The 20,482-nt window shown below is 39.8% G+C and overlaps 1 protein-coding gene across 1 annotated transcript in view; it reads left to right on the plus strand.

Annotated features, from left to right (window-relative positions):
• Nucleotides 1-791: 791 nt before the first annotated feature.
• MMP16 (matrix metallopeptidase 16) overlaps nucleotides 792-20,482 on the plus strand; it is a 275,059-nt gene continuing 255,368 nt past the window's right edge. The window contains exon 1 of the mRNA XM_006202357.4: nucleotides 792-1,405. Coding sequence (XP_006202419.1) covers nucleotides 1,274-1,405 — 132 coding nt within the window. The 5' untranslated portion in view covers nucleotides 792-1,273. The remainder of the gene's footprint in view (nucleotides 1,406-20,482) is intronic.

Here is a 20,482-nt window from a genome sequence, read left to right on the forward strand (position 1 = left end):
TGGAAAGTGAGCATCTTCTTCCTCCTTTGTATTTGACATGATGCCCCCACGTCCCCCGCCCCCGCGCTTGTCCTGGAGCCTGGAAGGCGGGGTGTACCGACGGTAGAGGGGATTCAGGGCGACGGCAGGCCGCAGGCTTGGTCGGTGAACCCCAGCAAAGTTTTGGACTTGCCTTCTCAGGCTCCTTAAACTTGGCCAGCCCAGCGACAGCCCGAGCCCCCACGTAGCGCACAGTGACCCAGGCGCTCCCCCTGAGTCCCAGCGCCCCCTTGGCTCTCCAGACCCGCTGATCTGAGGATCACGGTCGCCCTCCAGGACCGGGCCTCGGCCCGCTCCCCAGCCCACACCAGGGTCCGCAGCCTGAGCCCCACCCAGTCCCCGGCAGGGGAGGGGCACATTCGTCTCGAGGTGCATCGGTGGAAGGTGGGCGAGATGCAAGGGTGGAGCCGCCCAGGTGCCCGGGCGCCCGATCTCGCGGCTGAGGAGTGGGCGGTGTGTGAACGGCCCCATGCAGCCCAGGGCCCCTCTGGAGGGCTGCTTCCTAGGCAGTGCGCGGCCCAGGAGCGGTTTACCCTTTACGGGCAGTCTCCTTTAAGAGGCGTGCGCGTGCGTGGCGGGTTGTGTGTGCGCTCATGTGCAGATGTGTGTGTGTGCGCGTGTGTGTGCGTGTGCGCGCGCACCGAGAGGGCCCGAGAGGCAGGCAGACCCCGGGAAGGAGGAGTTATGTAGATTACGGATGAACGTTCTGGAGGGGAGCGGGGCGAGGAGGGAAGGAGAAGCCCCGGCGAGAGAGCGGGGAGCGGCCGCGGCCCATCCGGCAGGAGCAGGAGGCGGCGGCGGCGGCGGAGTGGGCGGTGGAGGAGGCGGAGGACCAGAAGGAGGCGGAGGACCAGGAGGAGGAGGACGGCGGCGAGGAGGAGGAGGAGGAGGAGTACGCGCGGGCTGGAGGCGGCGGCGGCGGCGGCGGCTGCGGCTGCGACTCGGTGCTTTGAGCCGGAACCGCCGGTGAACTTGGGCGCCACGTTCCCGGTGATGGGCCCCCGGGGACGGTGATCGCGAGCCGCTGCTGCCCCTCCCTCCGCCGCTGCTTCTCTGGGGGCTGCAGAGCGCGGGGCACCTCCGTCGCCTCCCCTTGACCGGCTGTGGGTGAACCTGCAGGCTTCCGACCCACCCGGAGGACTTTTTTTGAAAGGAAAGCAGGGAGGGAGGGAGAGACAGAGAGGGAGGAAACGAAGGGGAGCTCGCTCGTCCGTCCACTGAAGCACAGGTCACTATGATCTTACTTACCTTCGGCACTGGAAGACGGTTGGATTTCGTGCATCATTCGGGGGCATTTCTCTTGCAAACCTTGCTTTGGATTTTATGTGCTACCGTCTGCGGAACGGAGCAGTATTTCAATGTGGAGGTAAGAGTACGAGGGCTTTCTTCCTTTCCCCTTGCCTGGGCTGCTCCCTGAAACATTTCGTTCACCCCTCGGATCCCCGTAGCTCAGAGCAGCCCGGGTCTCAGCACATTGTTCCCCCTCCGGCCGCCGAGACCCTTGTTGAGTTTCCTAGTGTCTTAGGTGATGGATGCGCGTGAGACTAGGAATCCGTTATCCCCAGCAGCACAAAGCACGGGTGCTGCGCGCTCAAAGACACAATCCATGCTTTTCACCAGGGAAGGAGGCGAAGTCCGACATACAGCAAACGTGTGGCTTAATAAAAGCAGTTTGAGTTGATGGTAAATAAACTGCTCGGGAAATACAGAATTCATTGCTTGGCAAGATGTGCTCCCATGGTATGGTTCCTGAAATCTTTCTCCCTGTGTTTTGTGCCTAACAAAGGAGGTTAAAAACCAAAGAATCTAGAGGAGAGTGTGGGAATACTTGATATGTTTAATAACATTACTTTGTGATAAAACACTTGACTAGACAGAGTCTTTTTCTCATTTAGACATAACTTAATACACAGTAACTAGATCTGGCTGCACAGAGGACAGGAAATCCATCTCTTCTTAAGTGTCTTCTCTCCCCCTCCCCCGCCAATTGAAAATAAACGTGGCCCAATAGTTCTGATAGTGTGTTTTTAATTTTATTTGACACTCTCATGGCAAATGGGAGAGGATTTAGACTGTCATTTGCTTTACTTTGATAGCTTTGGGAGCAGACAGACACAAAGCAAAAGGGAACTTAAGGATAACGACTTGTCAGACCTCTGCCAAAGTACTCATCCTGTCATCAACTCAGCACTAAAGCCAGTAACATGCGGTAAATCAGTGGAAGATTGTATACATCTGGGCTCTAACCAGTTTATCACATACACCGTGGAATACAAAGACAGTAAGAGGGTCTTAGTAAAATGTACTCCTTTTGACAAGATCTTCTGCCGCCTGAAAAGAATTACGATTAAGTCTCTGAAGAATAATGTGATTTTTCCCTCTGTTGTTGATTGTTGAAAGCTTTCTGTCATTTTGTTGGGAGTGTGTGTTTACACAACAGCAGGACCTGTTGCACAGTATCTGAACATGTTTCATGTAACAGATTTATATACAAAGTGTCCATAAGAAATGCTATATGGGAGGGTATATTCTGAATAAACTCTGTGTTTATATAAACTGTTCTTAGGACTCCATGTAATAAGTGATGGTTGGTAGAGAAACAAAGTGTTTGAAAAAGTGAGAACCATTATGGAGAGTTGAGTTTACAGATGTTAAGTGTGATTATTTTACACAAAAGCCCAATTCAAACCAAAACTGCTTAACCCTTTGAAAAATACAACTTTGTTTTTCTGAATAAAAGAGAGATGGAAAGGGGCTGAAAGTCCAGACTTTTCTAGATGGCAAATGTGAACTTTGGAAACTACTTGCCACCCATGGATTTTTGTTTTTAGCATTTAAATCAAGAGATAATTTAAGGTGGAAATAAAGAAGTAATTAGTTCATAGACTAGAGGAATGAAAGTGGCAAGCTGTTATTTATCATGTTGTAAACAGAAGGGCCTATTGCTTCAGTTTGGTGGTTGTGGTGATGGTGGTGATGGTGGTGGGGTGGGGCATGGGGTAGGTAGTTAAAAGTAGGTGCTAGGTTTTATCTTGCTCACTATGAAGAGGGAGGGAGAGCTTGGACTCATGGCTACCTGCTTTGGGAAAGTCAGATTTGCTTTCAGAGATTTTGGGGATTGCATCAGTGTTTTGATGATTATCGGGTTTCCCTTTTCAGCCTGAAGATCAATGTGATTGTATTCCTTCATAATTTGAGTCCCGCAATCAGTTTAATAAGGTATTATGCAAGAAAAAGTTATGATTTTGCTTAAAAAAAGATTTTACTTTGCATTGCTGTTTTCTCTTTCTTCAAGGTATATGTTAAAAATGGTTCATGGAAAAAGAGTTATGTTCTCTGTTTTAGAGTATTTGAGTTATTCCATCCATATTTATTACAAACATTTAATTATGAAAGGTAAGAGGCATGTGCCATCTGAGACCTTAAAAAAGAATATTTGATACAAAGGAGATTTTCTGGTGATTTAGAGTAGATTGTCTTTCAGTGTTTGTACTATTTCCAAATAGTTTTTTAAGCATTCGAACATATCCTTAGTTGGATTTACTTACTTCTCTATGTGTGATAATACCTCCAATTTTTTTTTTTAATCTTAAGAGTGGCTGCTAGTTAATTCAACATACTATAAAGAACAGGGGATGTTTTCTGACATGAATTTCTGCCTGATTCATTTTTATTGGCTGCTTCTTTTTGATAGGAAGCACTAATGGGAAGAGTAGTCCATCACATCTTCTTCAGAAAAGGCATTTATATTGTGTTCCCCATTCTTGCTTTGCACAACATGCAGTGGGAATGCTTTATTTGATTGATTCTCAAGGACAGTCTTAAAATAAACAGTAATGGTATCAATCATGCATGAAGCTCCTATGATCATCAGTTTTTTTTCTAGCAAGCACACCGAGTTATAGTTGGAACGAAGCTTTTAAAAGATGCTTCTTTTATGCTGACAACTGAGAGTACAATGCGTTATCCCTCACTGAACTTAACAATCGATGAGACCCCTCCCATACTTTTCATATCTATAATTTAAGGTTTAAAAACCGATATTGTTTTCCCCTGGAGGTGGGAGGGGGTTGGGTGGAGATATTCATGTTAACTTTTTCCTATCTGATTTTTAAGGGTCTAAACATTTGGAATTTTAACTGTTAGAGCAGGAGATATTTGTGAACATACTGAAAAAGCCTGTTACAGAGAAAGAGTACATTTTGTTTCTTTGTTTGTTTTTGTTTTTAAGAAGCAAAAAGGAGAATCTCTTACAGCTGAGAAGAAGGGTGAGACACTGCCAGAAGTAGTACTATGGAAGAGTCAATAAATTCCCCTCCTAATAGATTGCAGGTAGAACACTTTTTAATGCTAAATTTTCAGTATCCATTTGTTTAAAGATTTCTGTATATCATCAGATCCATTTTGGGGGAGTGGGCCTTTCAGTGATAACCATTAAAGTGATGCAAAGGAGGAACATTGCGAGTAGTAACTGAAAGTCAAAAGCTGCTGTCATTGGACAGCAGTCTGAATCAGAGGCGTTCGCTGGTCAGAAGCAGCTGAGCTGTTCGCAGAGACCCATGGTTTAATCGCTACACTCTTTAAAAAGTCATTTTGTCTCTAAAATACTGTTATTGTTGTAGTGGAGATTCTCATGACCTTGGGGCTCTTTTTTTTCCTTTTTTTTCTTAACACTATAAGCATTTTTGTCATGAAGTTTAAGATAGTAGTAATAATTTTCATCAACTTTGATAGTTTTTCAAATGTTAAATATGTGAATGGCATATTCTTTACTTTTTAAACAACAGCACACATAATGAGGAAAAATTATTTCAAGCCAATTTAATGGTAAAATAAAAAGATGTGATACTCTGATACACATATCAAAGCTTAAGAAGATGATGACTTTTTGGTGACAAAAAATCTTGATAAAGCAAACATTAAAAGATTTTGCTTTTCCTAATTAAAGAAAGAAGAGAGATTGTAGATTTCAAAAGGTTACTTTATGACAAGTACTATGAATGTAACCATTTCCTACATTTGTGGATGTGACCATTTCCTACATTTTTCTTGCAAAATGTTTCTTGAACTTAGTCTTTATTCAGCTTTGTCAGATTTAATCTGAATCTACCTGAAAGGTTAGAGTTTGCTGAGCGTAGTTTTGTATCACATATACTCTCAGTGGCAATTAGTGGTGAGACGTTTTAGAGCTAAACAAATTTATATTTTCCAGATTTAAAAATGTCATATGGTGGGGCCTTTTCTCATATCTCTTGTCTTTTACTGGCTTGAATAGTCAACATACATTATGTCATTTGCTCATAGAAGGATGGTGACACCATGATGTAGTCAGCTTCCTTGAGTAAGGGACTCTGATTACATCCCATAATGCTCCACCATAGCAGTTTTCACTGGTGAACAGCAGGTGCTGTGTAGCTGATTCATGGGTTTTTTTTTTTACCTGCAGCAGGATTCCAGGCTTTGGAATCCCAAGTATGCTGGCCATTGAGAAGGCCATGAGGGCCAAGAACTATGAGCAAGAGACCAGAAGACTCAACAGCCCTCAGGTTCTCTAGCTTCTCCTGTGTGCCCCACCTTCACTGTACCTGTCTTGTTCAGAGTTGCTTGGTCAGATTGTCCGGATCTAGGGTGACATGATTGCTCACAGGTGAGCAGATGCCTGTGAGGTTGTTTGCCTCCTACTGCAGCCAAGAAATCCTCAGAGACCAGCTGTCCACGTCTGTCCCCCTGTACGTCTGGATATTCTCTTTCAGGCTTTTCTTCCCTATCAAGTAAGAATAGAGTTTGAGTTCAATAACAGCTTTTTTATTTCTAAAGTCAGGTTAAAAGCAACAGAGCTGAAGTTTCTATTTTTTCTTGTCCATGCTATTTCAGGTTATTAACATAAGAAAATTTTAATGAGCTTGTTCAGTGGTATAATTCTTTTGTCTTCAATTGGATTCATGAATGATTTTATGTAAATTCATTTCACTACCTGACCGACCCCAACCACCCAAAATGTACTTGTTCAGAATATTTGGTAAATGGCCAACTGGAATTATTTCTGGGTTCCCCCAAAAGGAGCCATTGAACATTCAAATTAATTAAGTCAAATTTGTGCAGTGTCAGAACCTGAGATTTAGCTCTTTATATTCCTTCAGGAATCTTCTGACCCTTCAGCACATATATTTCAAGTTGAGAAAGTCATTTTTTATGTTACTTTCTATCACAATTCACTTTAAATATCTGTGAATGTGCTTATATTCATCAAATAGTTTTTTTTTTATTGTGGTGTCGTATAGTGATTAAGGGCACATACTCCAGCATCAGATTGCCTGGGTTCTAATCCCAACCTTTTATTACTTGCAAGTTAATCATTAAGTCAATAACAGACAAGATAACTAATCTCTGTGAGCCTCAACGTACATACCTTACAAATGGAGGTACTGACCGGACCTGTCACATCGGTTGTTCCGATGATTAAGTGAATATATGGATATCGTATGTTAGATGTTAGAGAGATGGATAGTAGACAGGTAGCTGCATAGGAACATGCCTTCCCACTCCATACTTTTCAGATGTCATTATTACTCGTGAAAAATAAACACTGATTCAGAGGCAATTGGCATGATCGCATCTAATTATATAAAAGTCTGTCAGGTTAGGAGATACCAGCTGGTCTAGAAAGATTTCATTTTAATACTTTTTTAATTTTTAAAAAGTGTTGTAATATTACTGAAAATCAACCCAACTGACATCAGTACATTTTCTTCCCGTGGGTTTTTTTCTTAGACAGTTTAACTCAGGAATACAATTTTTACATTTTGTCTTGTCATCTGTTACTATCATAGAATGTCGAGTTCAGCTCACACCTTCTCTTGTAAGACTGTTCGCTGAAGTCTGTTCTTCTTTTCAAATACCATGGAAAAGAAATAGGCCTTTATGATTCAATGGGCCTGTTTATTTTAATTGGCTCCAGGCCCAAGTGCTCCCTCGTCACAGTAGGAGAAAGATTTGATATATTACGTAGGCCAGCTCTGTGTTATACTGCAAATCCAGAATGTGAAAGTTTTTTTTTCATTAATTAATCGAAGGAGGAGGATAGGCAGAAAAAAATATTAAAGTGTATTATTCCATGACAAAGAAGTTAAAAAATAATCTTGTTCATATAATGCAGGCAATGGAAGACAGCAATGTAGGGTAATGAGCCCTGGGACCGAGGTCAAGGGACATGGGCTTCAACTTTGGTTCTTGTGCTGACATAGCTTTGATCTTAGACAAGACCTTTCTTTAATGTCTTCATCTGCAAAAATGGGAATGGAACGAAACTGTCACTAAGGCCATTTCCAAATTTGAAGTTGCATTGTGTTTAGCCTCCCAGCTTCAATTTACGTAGCCAAAAGGGAGGAAATGTATGTAATTTACCCCTGTAATTTTTTTGGACAACTAGATTACAAAGGTAGAGTTTTCAGATTTTTTTTTTCTGAACTCCGTACAATAAAGAAATACAGAATGTGCAACGTAAATCCAACATTTGTTATCATCTGTAGTGACACAGGGCGTTGCGTTTTGGAAATGATCCTAGCCTTCTGCTGAGCAGTAGAAACACTGGTAGAAAATTACATGTAATTTTAAAATCAATTTTTGGCCAAGGTAGCAAACTTTAAAAATTTAACATTAAAAACATGGCTTGATGTTATTTTGAAAAATATATGTCATCTATGAGTGGTCCCTCAATCATAAAAAGGCATGTTGGATTAAGATCAAAATCTCAAAGTTGTGGGTTTTTTGTTGTTGTTTGTTTTTTTGCTGGGGGGCGGTCTTAAAATTCAAATCCATTTATCTGCCTATATATAAAAATATACACGTTTTATAGTGAAGTGAAATGCTTATACTTCCTGTACGTCCCTTTTGCCCACTGTGGAAAATCATTTTGGCACCTGTCTCTTTGAGGGTTATTTTTATTCTTCACAACACATTTGATTTTCAATGTGAAACATCAGGTTGCATTTGTTTTATAAAATACGCAGCTTATGCAAACAGAAAAAGCAGTTCGTGTTAAAAGGATAAGCTACTAAGTAATAATACGTGTGACAAGTTTCCCTTTGCTTTCTTTCCTTGGGAAAGCTATTTATAGATTTTGAGGTTATTCATGAAATCATGTTTGATTGTTGCTTCCTGTCGTTTGGCATCCTGAATGGCTGTGCTTTGTCTCAGTGTCTCACCACGACCATTTGGCACTGGGTAGCCTTGGGTTTTTGGATCAGAGGAGTGTCTCTATGAGCCACATCAGAAGCTTGGCCGAGAGAGTGAGGATAATCCGGCTGGAGTCCCCTAACCTTTGACTGTGACCTGTGGGTGTAGTATATAAACGGAGGCTAGAGGGAGCTATTGAGCTGTTTAAAGATTCCAATGGAGCAGAACTTGGTTTAAAGTCAAGGACAGTAGGCGCAATTAGATGTCTTAAGGTGAATCCTAGCCAGTCACAGGGAGCTCAGGGAAATCAGTGAACACACGTGGTTCACAATTTGATATGCGAGTTGGCTTCACTGATAGCCACTTGGCACTGGGGATTAAATGTTTGACGAACTAAGAAGGAAATTAACAGTTTGGAGGGGCTTGGGGGAGTTCTGGACATGACAAAGATTGTTATAATGCAGGACTGCCTTTAAAGTCCCTTGTTTTGAGGTGTGGAACAGCTCAGAAACTATAAATGACTGTGGGTGTTTTTGGTATTTCCATTTTAACTAAAATGATGAATGAAATAATTAGTCTTACAGATTAGAGGTGAGATAAATGCAATTTGATTATGCCTTTCAGATTACATGTAGCAAAAATCCACTTTTACGGGCTTGTCAGACTAAGGCTATTTTATTTTTTCATGTTTACCATGGGAGTGTATTGAATGGCTATTTTTTTCTATGAAAGCATATTTTAAAATATAGGTTTTACCCTGTCCATCTTTTTCAAAAATATATAAGAAATGAGCCACAAGACTGTGAAAGTGTTTTTCCTTTAAATAGGAACCCTGGATATAGTCTCTCGATTGAAAAGATTGTTGTATAAGGGGGGGAGAGGTTAAAAAGGGGCAGTCACTAACGCCTGGGGGATGCCGGCATTTAATTAAGATATAATCTGTTCCCAAGCATTATTCAGGATTTTGAAAGTTTTTAATCTAGTCAATTTAAGTGAAATATGGATAAACGAAGTAAGCCACGGCTTCACAGACAGATAACCTCCGGAGAGATGGTCCTTAGAGAAATGTATGCAGATGACCAAGTAAACCCAAAGAAGCTGCTCACTGGAATGGAATTTTACAGTATTTGTTTTAGTCACGCTCAAGCTAAGAGGGAATCGACCGCTGCTTTTCGAGGAAGCTGGATACTTTTATGAACTTTATTTCATGTCCCCAAATTGCATGCACCTGAGATGATGTCAGTGGCGCGCAGGCACGTGCCTCTGCAGGTGGCTGATGGAGTCAGACCCTGAGTGATGTCAGTGAAGACATTTTTTCCATGGGAATTTTTCACTGTCAAACTCATACCGTGTGCTCATAGTTTCTCACTGTTTATAGCAATTCGAAATTTGAATTTGTTTTAGGTTTCGAACGTCTGTGCATTCATTCCCTCTTTAAACACTCGCGAGGCAGTTCCTTCTCATGGTCTGCTTGTTTCTTCTAGTTGGGAGTCTTGAGGGATGTCATATTTTAGAGATATTACGGGGCACCAGGCTTGGAAATTGGTTACCATTTTACAAGAAGCTACATTCCCTCCCATCTCCTCTTTCATTGTGAATAAGGCAGAATAGAGTCAAATAACTTCCAGAATCAAATGTGTACTCAGCGATTTGTATGAAATTGAGAACCGGCTTAACAAAAGCTCACTCACAGTTACAGACAACGTTTTTTTGGACATCTGGATGTTCAATATTGCAGCAGCTCTATTCATGTAACTTACTGACTTGCTTCTATATGTAGATTAAATGCAATTGTTTGTTCCATGAGTGACTCAAGCAAATTACTAAAGTAACCTTTGCCTTATTTTGACCATTCATAAGACGGATTTGTGATTCTTATTGCTTGTCTGTAGCACAAGTTTTATAATGACAGCATTCAGACAGTCCCAAGCAATCGCCTTCTTAAGTACCAATAGGGTGTCTCTGTTTCTTCATTCTTGCTGGTATCCGGGAATGTAGAAATGATTATGTGCTGGCATTACATTCTAATTAGACAAAGTCCAAATGACCAGTAAAATGGAATTGATTTCATTGAACACCTTATTTTAATGATAATAAAGCATTAACCCTCGCTGAGCATTTGGTGTGTGCCAGTGTTCTAAATGTTTCACATATTTTAACTCATTTGAAGTTTATTACAAACCTGTGAGTTAGCAGTACTGTTTCTCTTTCACAGATGAGGAGTTGGAGGCACAGAGAGGTTGAGGAACTTGCCAAGGCCACAAAGCTCTGAATTCTGGTGTGGAGTAGCCAGAATCAAAGCAGGCAGGTTAGCCATAGATCCCAGGGTCCTAAGCAAGTGAATACAGGCGAGAATTAACTCCGAGGTTCTCAGTAAGGACAGGGTCATCCAGTTCCATCGCTCACGTCTTTTATATTCCAAACTGAGAAGAAATCATTAACACATGTGAAGAAAATGCTAACTCTATCCCAGTATAGCATCTTACCTGGAGTAAAAACTGAATACTGCTGTTGATTTGATTTGCTGATTCAAGATTGACTATCGAGTGCTCAGTGTAATTTTTCTGTTGAGTACCCTTTATGATTTCTTCCTCGTTAGAAAATTGGCAGCCTTTGTTCAATTACGTATAATACTAAATGTGGCATAATCTTAAATTGTATGTAATATTAAATTAATCATACTGTCTCATTCCTCATCTCTTTGTCAGGTTGCAGTTTACCATTCAATGTGATTTTCACAGATTTTAGGAAGATTTGATTATATCCCAAGATGAAAAGAATAGAACATTGTAGAAATTGTGAAGGAAAACCTATGTCAGATCTGTGTTGCAGTGCCCTGCCAGGGAAGAACGTTTGTGTATTTGACTGCTCACTAGCGTGAGCTCTGGAGTGGTTATTTCTATAAACTGCCATGATTGGGTAGAAGCTGCAAGGCAACAGATTTGTTTTATCATTTCTAATATATTTCTTTATCATAATGTAAAAGAGAACTCAGAGATAGATCAATCCAGAGAAGGATCCAGTGCCTCAGAAGTTGGTGCCTGCCTCCTCGCTGTTTGAGATGCCTGATGTCTGATAATTACTGTTGTGGAGGGAGTGGGAGCTTCACCTTGGTGGCTGACCAGTGGATGTAAAAAACATCGTTAGTCCTTAAAGGACCTTTAGTCCTTGTTGCTGTCTGTAGCATTCAAGGCTCACTTAGTTCATTTATTAAGCCTTTTAAGGAAAGACTGTTTCTAATCCAGTTTACAAAGGTGAGAATCTAGCTGTTATTATAAAAAAAAAATAATCCCAGTGTTAACGATGCATTCAGCGATCTCTCAGTTCCTCTGTAGGTGGTATGTCATGATGGCTACGTGCGAGAGCTTTGGAAGGAATGCTGTACCATCTTAGCTGAACTTGAGTGAGCCAAGCTATTGACTGTGTCCCCAGTTTCCTTCCTAAACTAGAGATAGTAATACTCAACTCATGGGTTGTTCTAAGATTAAAGAGGTAAAGGGAAATGGGTCAAGATAGGTAACAGGCTCCTGAATTACCATCCCTCTCCACAAATAAAATATGGACAAAACATATGAAACAATGTTTTTAAGTCACTGCACATCAGGGCATGAAGGGTAGTCATCCCTGAAAGATGGGAAACAAATGAGATCAGCCCTGTGGTGATCTCTGTTTACTTCCTTGAGAGAGTTTCCAGGTTAACAGTACAGGGAAGGCAGGGCCAATTTGAGGCAGACAGACTCCCTGAGTTAATGAGATGAAGCTGGGAGTACGGAGAAACTAGGGCAGCTAGAATTCACAAGTCAGAATACCACAGGGGAGAATTCTGCACAGAAGGAAAGCACTGGAGAATGCGGAGAATCCCCCTTGGGTATGCGGCTGAGAACTGATCTGCACATAACTGTGCAGGGGAAAGAATCAGCCAAAGTGATCAGAGGGGGCAATGCCTGGTGATCACAGAGCTGGGAACAGGGCCCGTTCCCACCAGCCAGACTGGACAATTTCACCCCTTATAGGGTGTTTGGTAGAATACTCAGATGCATCTTGCCCTAGTAGAGGGGAAAACAAACAAACAAACAAAAAACAAAAAACACCTTGGACTGAAAATTGCTCTAGTTCTGCTTAAAAAGTCTTAAAAGCAAGACTTTTGTAAGTGACTAAACTGCTTTCCACCACACAGCTTTACAAGGTACATAGAAATACAAAAATATCCAGCACCCAACAAGTTAAAACTCACAATGTCTGACGTGCAATCATAGACGTTACCAAACGTGCAAAGAAGCAATAAGACACAGCACATAATGAGAAGATGTGTCAGTCTGTCTGAACTAATCCAGAGATGACAGAGATGTTAGAATTAGCAGACAAGAATATCAAAACAGTGTAACTGTATTCTTTGTTCAAAAATTAAGATGTGGAATATACTGAAAGTACTCAAATTGAACTTTTAGAGATAGAAAATATAATATGTAAAATTAAAGGTATATCTGGAATTTATAGCAAATTTGATATTAATGGAGGAAAAAATAGTAAACTTGCAATCAGCAAGAGAAAGAATCAAAAAAAGTGGCCGAATATATGTGTATATTTTGAGTCCCTGAAAGGGGAGAGAGCAAAAAGAATAGCTGAAGATATAATGACTAAAGAGTTTCCTAATTTGGTGGAAAATATATAAGCTCATGATCCAAGGAGCTAAATAAATCCCAAGCACAAGAAACATGAAAAAACCACGCCAAGACACATGGTCATCAAATTGCTCAAATGAGTGATTAGAGGAAAATCTTAAAAACAGACAGAAGAAGAAAAGACACGTTACACACAGAGGAAGGAACAAGAAAGGCTAATACGTTTCTTGTCGGAAATAATGCAAGCAAGAAGATATTGGGGGAAAATATCTTGAAAATGCTAAAAGAAAGAAAAATAACTGTCAACTTGGAATTTTATTCTCAGTGAAAATATCTTTTAAAAATGAAGCAAAGATTTTTTCAGGCATACAGAAGCTGAAAGTCCTCATCACCAGTACACCAACGCTGCATGAAATGTTGCAGGGAGTCCCAAACGGGTGGCAGTCCAAGAGTCCATCACTGTGTCCGTGAGCAAATGCTGGTACATCCCTGCGGCGGAATGCCACTTCCTAGTAAAAAGGGAGTGAATTGTTGATACGTGATACAACTGAGTGAATCTCACACTAATCACGAGTGCATGAAGCCAGACAAAAAGGACACGTATTGTGGGATTCCATTCATATAAAACTGGAGAAAACGTACACGAGTCTAGAGCAAGTCTGGGAACTGGAGAGGAGGGTGGGACTAAGTTGGGAGAGAAGGATTGTAAAGGAGCCAGAGAAGACTCGATGGTGACTGAGTACATTCATTTCCCTGATTGTGATGATAATTTCACACTGGAAGTCAGAACTTCTTGAACTGTACGTTGCAAATATGTGCAGCTCACTGTGTATCAATCATACCTCAACAGAGCTATAAAAATAGTATACTGAGGGTGTAATCCAGTTAATACATAGTAACCAGCCTGCTGAGTAAAAACTGCTGCTAATTACATGTAGACAGTAGTTTGAGATCGAAAAGAAGTTGTAATCCTCTTCATGACGCTACCCTGCAGATTAGAGCTGCCTCACTGTTAAATCTTAGGTTGCTCAGGACTTGATGTTGGACCATGTCTTACTCTGTGTTGATGTGGGCAGTGCTGTGGATTCCGGTGACTTAAAATACCTTCATAGTGACAACTGCTAGTTTTCATCTCTGGTTTAGAGGTTTTCTCAGCTCCAGTCTGTAGTCTCACCTGCCTACCTGCCCATTTCTCATATATACTTGCCTACAGCCCTACTTTGAGCCTCTGCCTCTCAAACTAAAGACCCCTTTACAGGCCTAAAATTATTGGAAGCCCCCCAGAGTTTTCAGTGTGATTTATATCTGCCTAGGTTTATAGTACTAGACAGACCTGAGAAAGTTTTAAAATATTTATTTAAAAATTCATTTAAAATTAACAATAATAAAGTTACTATGTTAACATATTTCTGTGAAAAAAATTTACAAAAATTAGTGTTAAAACAAAGACATTGTGTTACTTTTTTCCAAAAGCTGGTTTAACAAAAGATGGCGGAATTGTTATATTTGCATCTGCATTCACACTAGCAATATTATAAATCATGTAGCCTCTGGTAAACTCCACTTTCAATTGCAAGCAAATGAGAATAAAAAAGATAAATAACATGATATTAAAATCTGAGCAGAGTTTTAGGACCCACAGAGGTCCCTGGACCACACTTTGAGAACCAGTGTATTAGCAGCTATACTGTTTCCTCTTTTCCCCCCGGATGTACCAAGATCCACCTACCTTGGGGTCTTCATCAAAATGCTTAACTCCTTCACTTCTTCCCCACTCTTCTACATACTCTTTAGTGCCCAGCAAACATTATCTAGCCTTGCTAATCCCCAGTCTGCCCCCCACCTCCATCACCAGAAAATGAACCCGTTTTATAACTTATAAATAACCATTTATAATAAACTTCTCTACTGATAATTCAAAGTTCTTTTCATAATTAGGATCGCAGAGTGTTTTATTTTACCTCAAAGCTAGATACTGACATATGTACGTAAGCCCAAAAGCTCACTCTTAAAATTACTGCTGGAAACCCGTTAATACGCTTATTAATTGCTAAGACTTGGCACGTGGACACTCAGAAGCCACGTATCAATTTCTTTTGTTTCTCTGTGCCTTTGAGTTTTGCTTTTCCTGTCTTTGGAGTCATATAGGCCAACTCATGTTTGCTGGGGGAGAAATTTAAGGAGACTTGAATGAAATAGTTTTTCTCTCTCTTTGCCTGGAACATATGGTTAAATTTTATATATTAGAGTAAATTAAATGCATGTGCAAATCATCTGTTGTAAAAAGTTTTTGTGTAATAAATTACTGTCTGTCTCTTATGGTCAATTGTAACTTTAAGAGACAGATTCTAACTGCCTTGGTCACCACCACTGTATTCCACGAGCCTGACACTGCTGTGCAAAAGGTCCAGAGCTCAGGAGGTGTGTGCTGAAGGAATGAACGGATACGTCATCCCTATTCGTAGGTGTTAGTCTGTAGTTTGATATTTTCTGATCCATTTCAATAGTTACATCTTTCCTTAACTCCTTTAGCGCATACTGGGTGAAAGTATGGTGTCTATTACCTTACATTTACTTTAGTTACTTTCTTAAAAATATTTAACTTTTAATAATAAAAAGGCCATGTTTATCTTAGTGATTGATTAACTAGTGAGTAGTGTAGACTCCTGGATTTTTTTTTTCCAGTCATCTCCATTATGTTACATCTATTTCTGGTATAAATAAGTATTTTTCTATCTTCCTCCACTGAACATTCATGTAAATACCTATTGGCTTTAGCATTTAAAAAACGTAAAATTAGTCACTATTTTCAGAGGTGTGTATCAGAACACCTAGGGAAAATATAAAAGGAGCATATAATAACCTTGTTCTAGTTCAGCGATTTCAGTTGTAGTTATTACCATTAATAAATAGCAACTTCCTCAAAACAATTTTTAGGAAAGAGCAAAACAATTTTACTCTTACCTCACTGGACATCTCAAGTCATTTCGATCCCTCTTTTAGCTGCGTGGCTGAGAAATATGTCGGTTTGCTGTCAACTTGTGCATCCATTAACGTGTAAAACCCTACGAGTGGATAATCACATAATAATTTGAATTTCTTTTAAAAAACTTACTTTAAGGTTAGATCATCTTTAGTGTTCTAACAAGCACAATATTGAAGACCCACGAAGAACTGAATCGAGAGATGTTAAAATTTGATGAATTTTCTTTTGCCGAACACCTGCATATTGTTGGTTGGCAGGATAAGAACAGTGAAAACACAAGACTTTCAGTCTTTCATTGATACGTGTACTGTCTGTCTCAAGTATCTCTTTCTTCGGTAGGAGAGAAATGTAGTCTTCTGAATATGAATTAGTCCATTATTCACTTTTGCATTTAACAAGAAAAATGAGTCTTCTATTATAGCATCATATTAAAAATGGCAGACCTCCTGAGTCTGTGTATTGAGATCAGCCATCTGCCTGAGGGTTTTCGATTCTGTTTATTTTTTTCAAAAACCTGATTTTCTTTTCTCCATGTTACTTGCATAACTTCCAGAAACTTCTAGACACATACACAATTCCTTCCTTCCTGTGTCCCTTTTTTCCTTTCCCCTCATGTGAATAACATTATTTAAAATATGTGACCCATTTTTAACATAAAGATACACTTTGGAGGATTTTTCGTATCAGAACATACAGAATGCTCTTATATTTTTAGGGTAACTTATAACATCCCTATGTGGTACTTTATTTAACTGTGGCCTTATTGCTGGACAAATAGTTCACTTTCAAGTTGTGTCTATTATAAACAACAATGCAGTATGCTTAATCTTAAGCATGTGTGTTTATCGAACATAAAATTTCTAGAGGTGGAATTGCTGCATTAATGGCTATATTCACTTAGAATTGTGGTGTATTCTGCCAACTGGCTGTCCCCGGCATACATTAATTTACTATTTATCAACAGTGCTTGAACATGGTTGATTCCATACATACCTGCCAGTACTTTTCATTTGTTTCCAAATCTGATGAGTGAGAAATCAATTTTTATGCAAATTTAAATTAGCATAGATATTTGGCATCTTAAAATATTTTAAACTATTTTTTATTGCAAGATCTTCCTTTTCCTGCCATTCCTTATTTTGTCTTCTTTTCTTATTGATTTACAACAGCTTTATACATATTTGTTAAGAAAACCGACCCATTCTCTGTCATGCATAATAAAGTGAATTTGTTGATACATTTTTGGTTTTGTTAATTTTTTTTTCAGATTAATTATATTACATTTATATATATATATATTTTAAAAGCCAAACATACTTATATGATAGCTTTTAGTTTTTTGACATGCCTCAAAAAGTCTCCAGCATTTCAAAACTTCTTAAAAATAGTTGTTTCTTCTCTTTTTTTTTTTTTTCCTGTTTAAATCTTTGGTTTATATAAAACACTTCTGGTACAGCTGCTAAAATTGGAGTATAATTCAGGATTTCCCCCAAGTTGATGAGCAGGTAATTCAGCACTCTCTATGGAGTGGCACATCTTTTCCTCTGTATCACTTAGATTCTGTTGAGGACTATAAAAGACAAATTCCACTTGGTCTGACGGGTCTGCAGGTCCAGGACACCTCAGTGCATGTACTTTGCGGGGGTGGCCCTGCTGTGAGGATTTCCCGTGCTCCTGGAAGCAGAGGCAGACTGGAAGATGCTCCATGGGGGAGGACAGAAGCGCCGGAGGACGAGCAGCCCCACGTAACGCATCAGTTCTTCGCCTCGTAACTAGGACGTGGTCTCCTGGCCACATTCTTCCGCCGAAAGCCAGCTGGTTACCTGACAAGGCCCAACGTCACGGAGCTCAGATGTACACTCGGCTTCTGATGAGGCCAGGGCAAGGGTGTGGATGTAGGAGGAGTGAAGCATTGGGACCAGTGATTTAATCTATGGCATTCTCACTGATTTAAATGCTGTCTTTGCTGTATATCAGTTTTTCCATATATTTCAGTCTGTTTCTGAGTTCAGTTTTGTCCGCTGATTTAATTCAGTCTTCCTGGGAAGATACCAAGCTGGTTTGCTTATTCCCTTCAGTCATGTTTTGCAGCCTTCTTTAATTTTTGTTTTCCTTTTTCATTGCTATTTAGGAATTTCAACTATATTTACCAAGCAACTTTTATTTAAAGAAAAGCTATATATATATATATATATATATATATATATATATATATATAAATTTCTAATAACCGTCTTGTTAAATCATCATATTGTATTATACCATCCTTCTGTAAATTCTCTGGAGTGGTCTGGGTACATGGTCATATCATTTACATACAAAGATAATCTCACCTCCTCAGTGTTTTTCTGTGATTCATTCTTCTGGATAATTGTACTGATTAGTTCTTCCAAAGTAGTAGTAAGTAATTATTGTGATACTAGACACATTGTCTTTATTCTGACTTTAGGGAAAACGAAGGCCCATTTGTTTTCAATTGTCAATCGTTTACCTTAAAAATAATTATACTCCTAGTCACTTTATCCAGGATAATTACTTCTGGAATCTCTATATTGCCTTCAAATTAGGATTGATGGTGAATACACAGCATGTTCAACATGACAAGAAACTGAAATTCAGTCTTATATTGTCAACATTCTCCACTTTTTCCTTGATTTTAATATGCTTTGTCTTTTAATATTTCCAAGTAGTTTCCTTGAAAGTCTGAATCTCTGACTTACTTATTGTGGTATTTCCAGGTATATCATGGTGGTTGGGTAGAAAAAAAAATTGTTTTCTGAATGAAACAACAAATGGATTGATTGATTAATTTTTGTGATGGAATTTGGGCATTTTATTCTAGACTTTCGTTCTAGACTTCAGATTTCATTCCGAAGAAAACCAGTGTGAACTGCCCTGAGTGATATGGGAGGTTTACTGGAAGGCACTCCTGTCACTCAGATTGTGGGGAAGGGCTGAGCAAGCAAGCCTGGGGCAGTTGCGAATATCTTCAAGCTGAGATCTCTGTAGAGTTTTCTCTCTTACGCACATCTCTGCTTCTCTTTCCTGGTTGGCCTCAGTCTCTCCTGCTGCAGATTAATTTTTTCCATGTGGTGTGGGATTTTCTATGAGCTAGCAACCATTTCTTATCACCTTTCTGGGAGAAAATAACTCCCCTCTGTCCATATGCATACACCCCCAGCTCTGCTATGAAAACCTTAAAGTTTCTGATTAGCCCAGCTTGAGTCCTGTACCTCTTCCTGTAGCTGGAGGCAGTTCGTGGGGTCCACGCATGGCAGCTTGTAGCGCAGCTGGATGGTGGAGGAACAGGACTTTCCTCAGGAAACTGGGGAGACATGGTGGACAAAGCTTCAACAACAGAGATCTAAAGCAGGTGAATTGGTTTATCCTTTTTTTTTTTTTAGTTTCTTTCTCCTGTCCCATTTTATCTATTTCCCCTTCCCCTTCCACATTCCCCGCCGTGCCCCTCTCCCTCCCACCCCCCCGACACATGTGCAGTTGCCTTCCTGTTTTCTTCCCTTTTCTCAGTCATTTCCCCTCCATTCTCCTGGACAAGTTAGGATTAAGAGGTGCTCCCTGCTCTGGGCTTCTTACCTGTTTGGAGAATATTATCATGAGTGGAGCTTCAGTGGAGAAGGTGTAAGAATGCATCACACACAGATTACTCTGTAAGAAAAACATGAATTCAAATAAATGAGGCAGAGTTTTGAGCTAGTGTGACTGAGAAAAAACACAAAGCTAAGAAGCTTAAGGTTGGTTTTAAGCAATAAGTTTTGGACTTATACTCAATATTTGTTCTCCAGAGTTGACAAATAACTTTTTATTTTTCCTCCAGAAATTTCCTTGACTAATTTTATTTGAGACGTGACAACAAAGTGCTGAGATTGTGGCTCTTTGCCCCCCTAATTCTGTTTTTCATGCTGGAGCTCTCACCATAATCTAAATCAAAGCTTTATCAGATGAGGAGTCTGTAGACCTGGTTGTGGGCATGATGTCACCTCAGCCTTCACAGGAAGCTCTTGGTAGAAACCAGGGTAGAAAACCAGGGCTTCGGACTCCAGTGTCACTGCGAGGGCTTATGAGGGATTGTGCTATTGTTGAAAAAATGGGCATTCTGCTCTGGTGTCAACGACCAAATTACAGAAATTACCATTGTAATATGGATTCCATAAATGTTATTTTATTATTATTTAGATTCTGGCCCTCTGTTGACAAAAATACCTAGAGAAACAATAAAATGTTTTAGCCATTTGAATGTTGATTTCATGGGGCCAAAGGATGGAGAGAAAATATTAAGGCATTACCAAATATCTTCCAAATTCAGACTTTGACAAATTGACTTTGTCTCAAATAATTTCATCTGAGATATGCTTTCTTCCTCAGTAGCAAAGTTATTCATACTGTAGCTATGAATCCATCGTCACTGTTCTAGGCACCATTAACTAAGATTGTCTTTGTTTCACCTTTGTTTAAACTTATCTGTAATGTTACAGTTAAACACATTTCTAACTATAGATACACAATGTCATATTCCTGCAGATCTATGTGTGTTCTTAAAGGAAATATATAGAATACAGCATATGCACGCATGCATATATTGAAAGAGCTGTCTGAGTGATTTGGGAAAAGAGCTGTTTTAACATACATCTAGGGATTTTCA

This window comes from Vicugna pacos, chromosome 29 (assembly GCF_048564905.1).
Source record: "Vicugna pacos chromosome 29, VicPac4, whole genome shotgun sequence".
NCBI lineage: Eukaryota > Metazoa > Chordata > Mammalia > Artiodactyla > Camelidae > Vicugna > Vicugna pacos.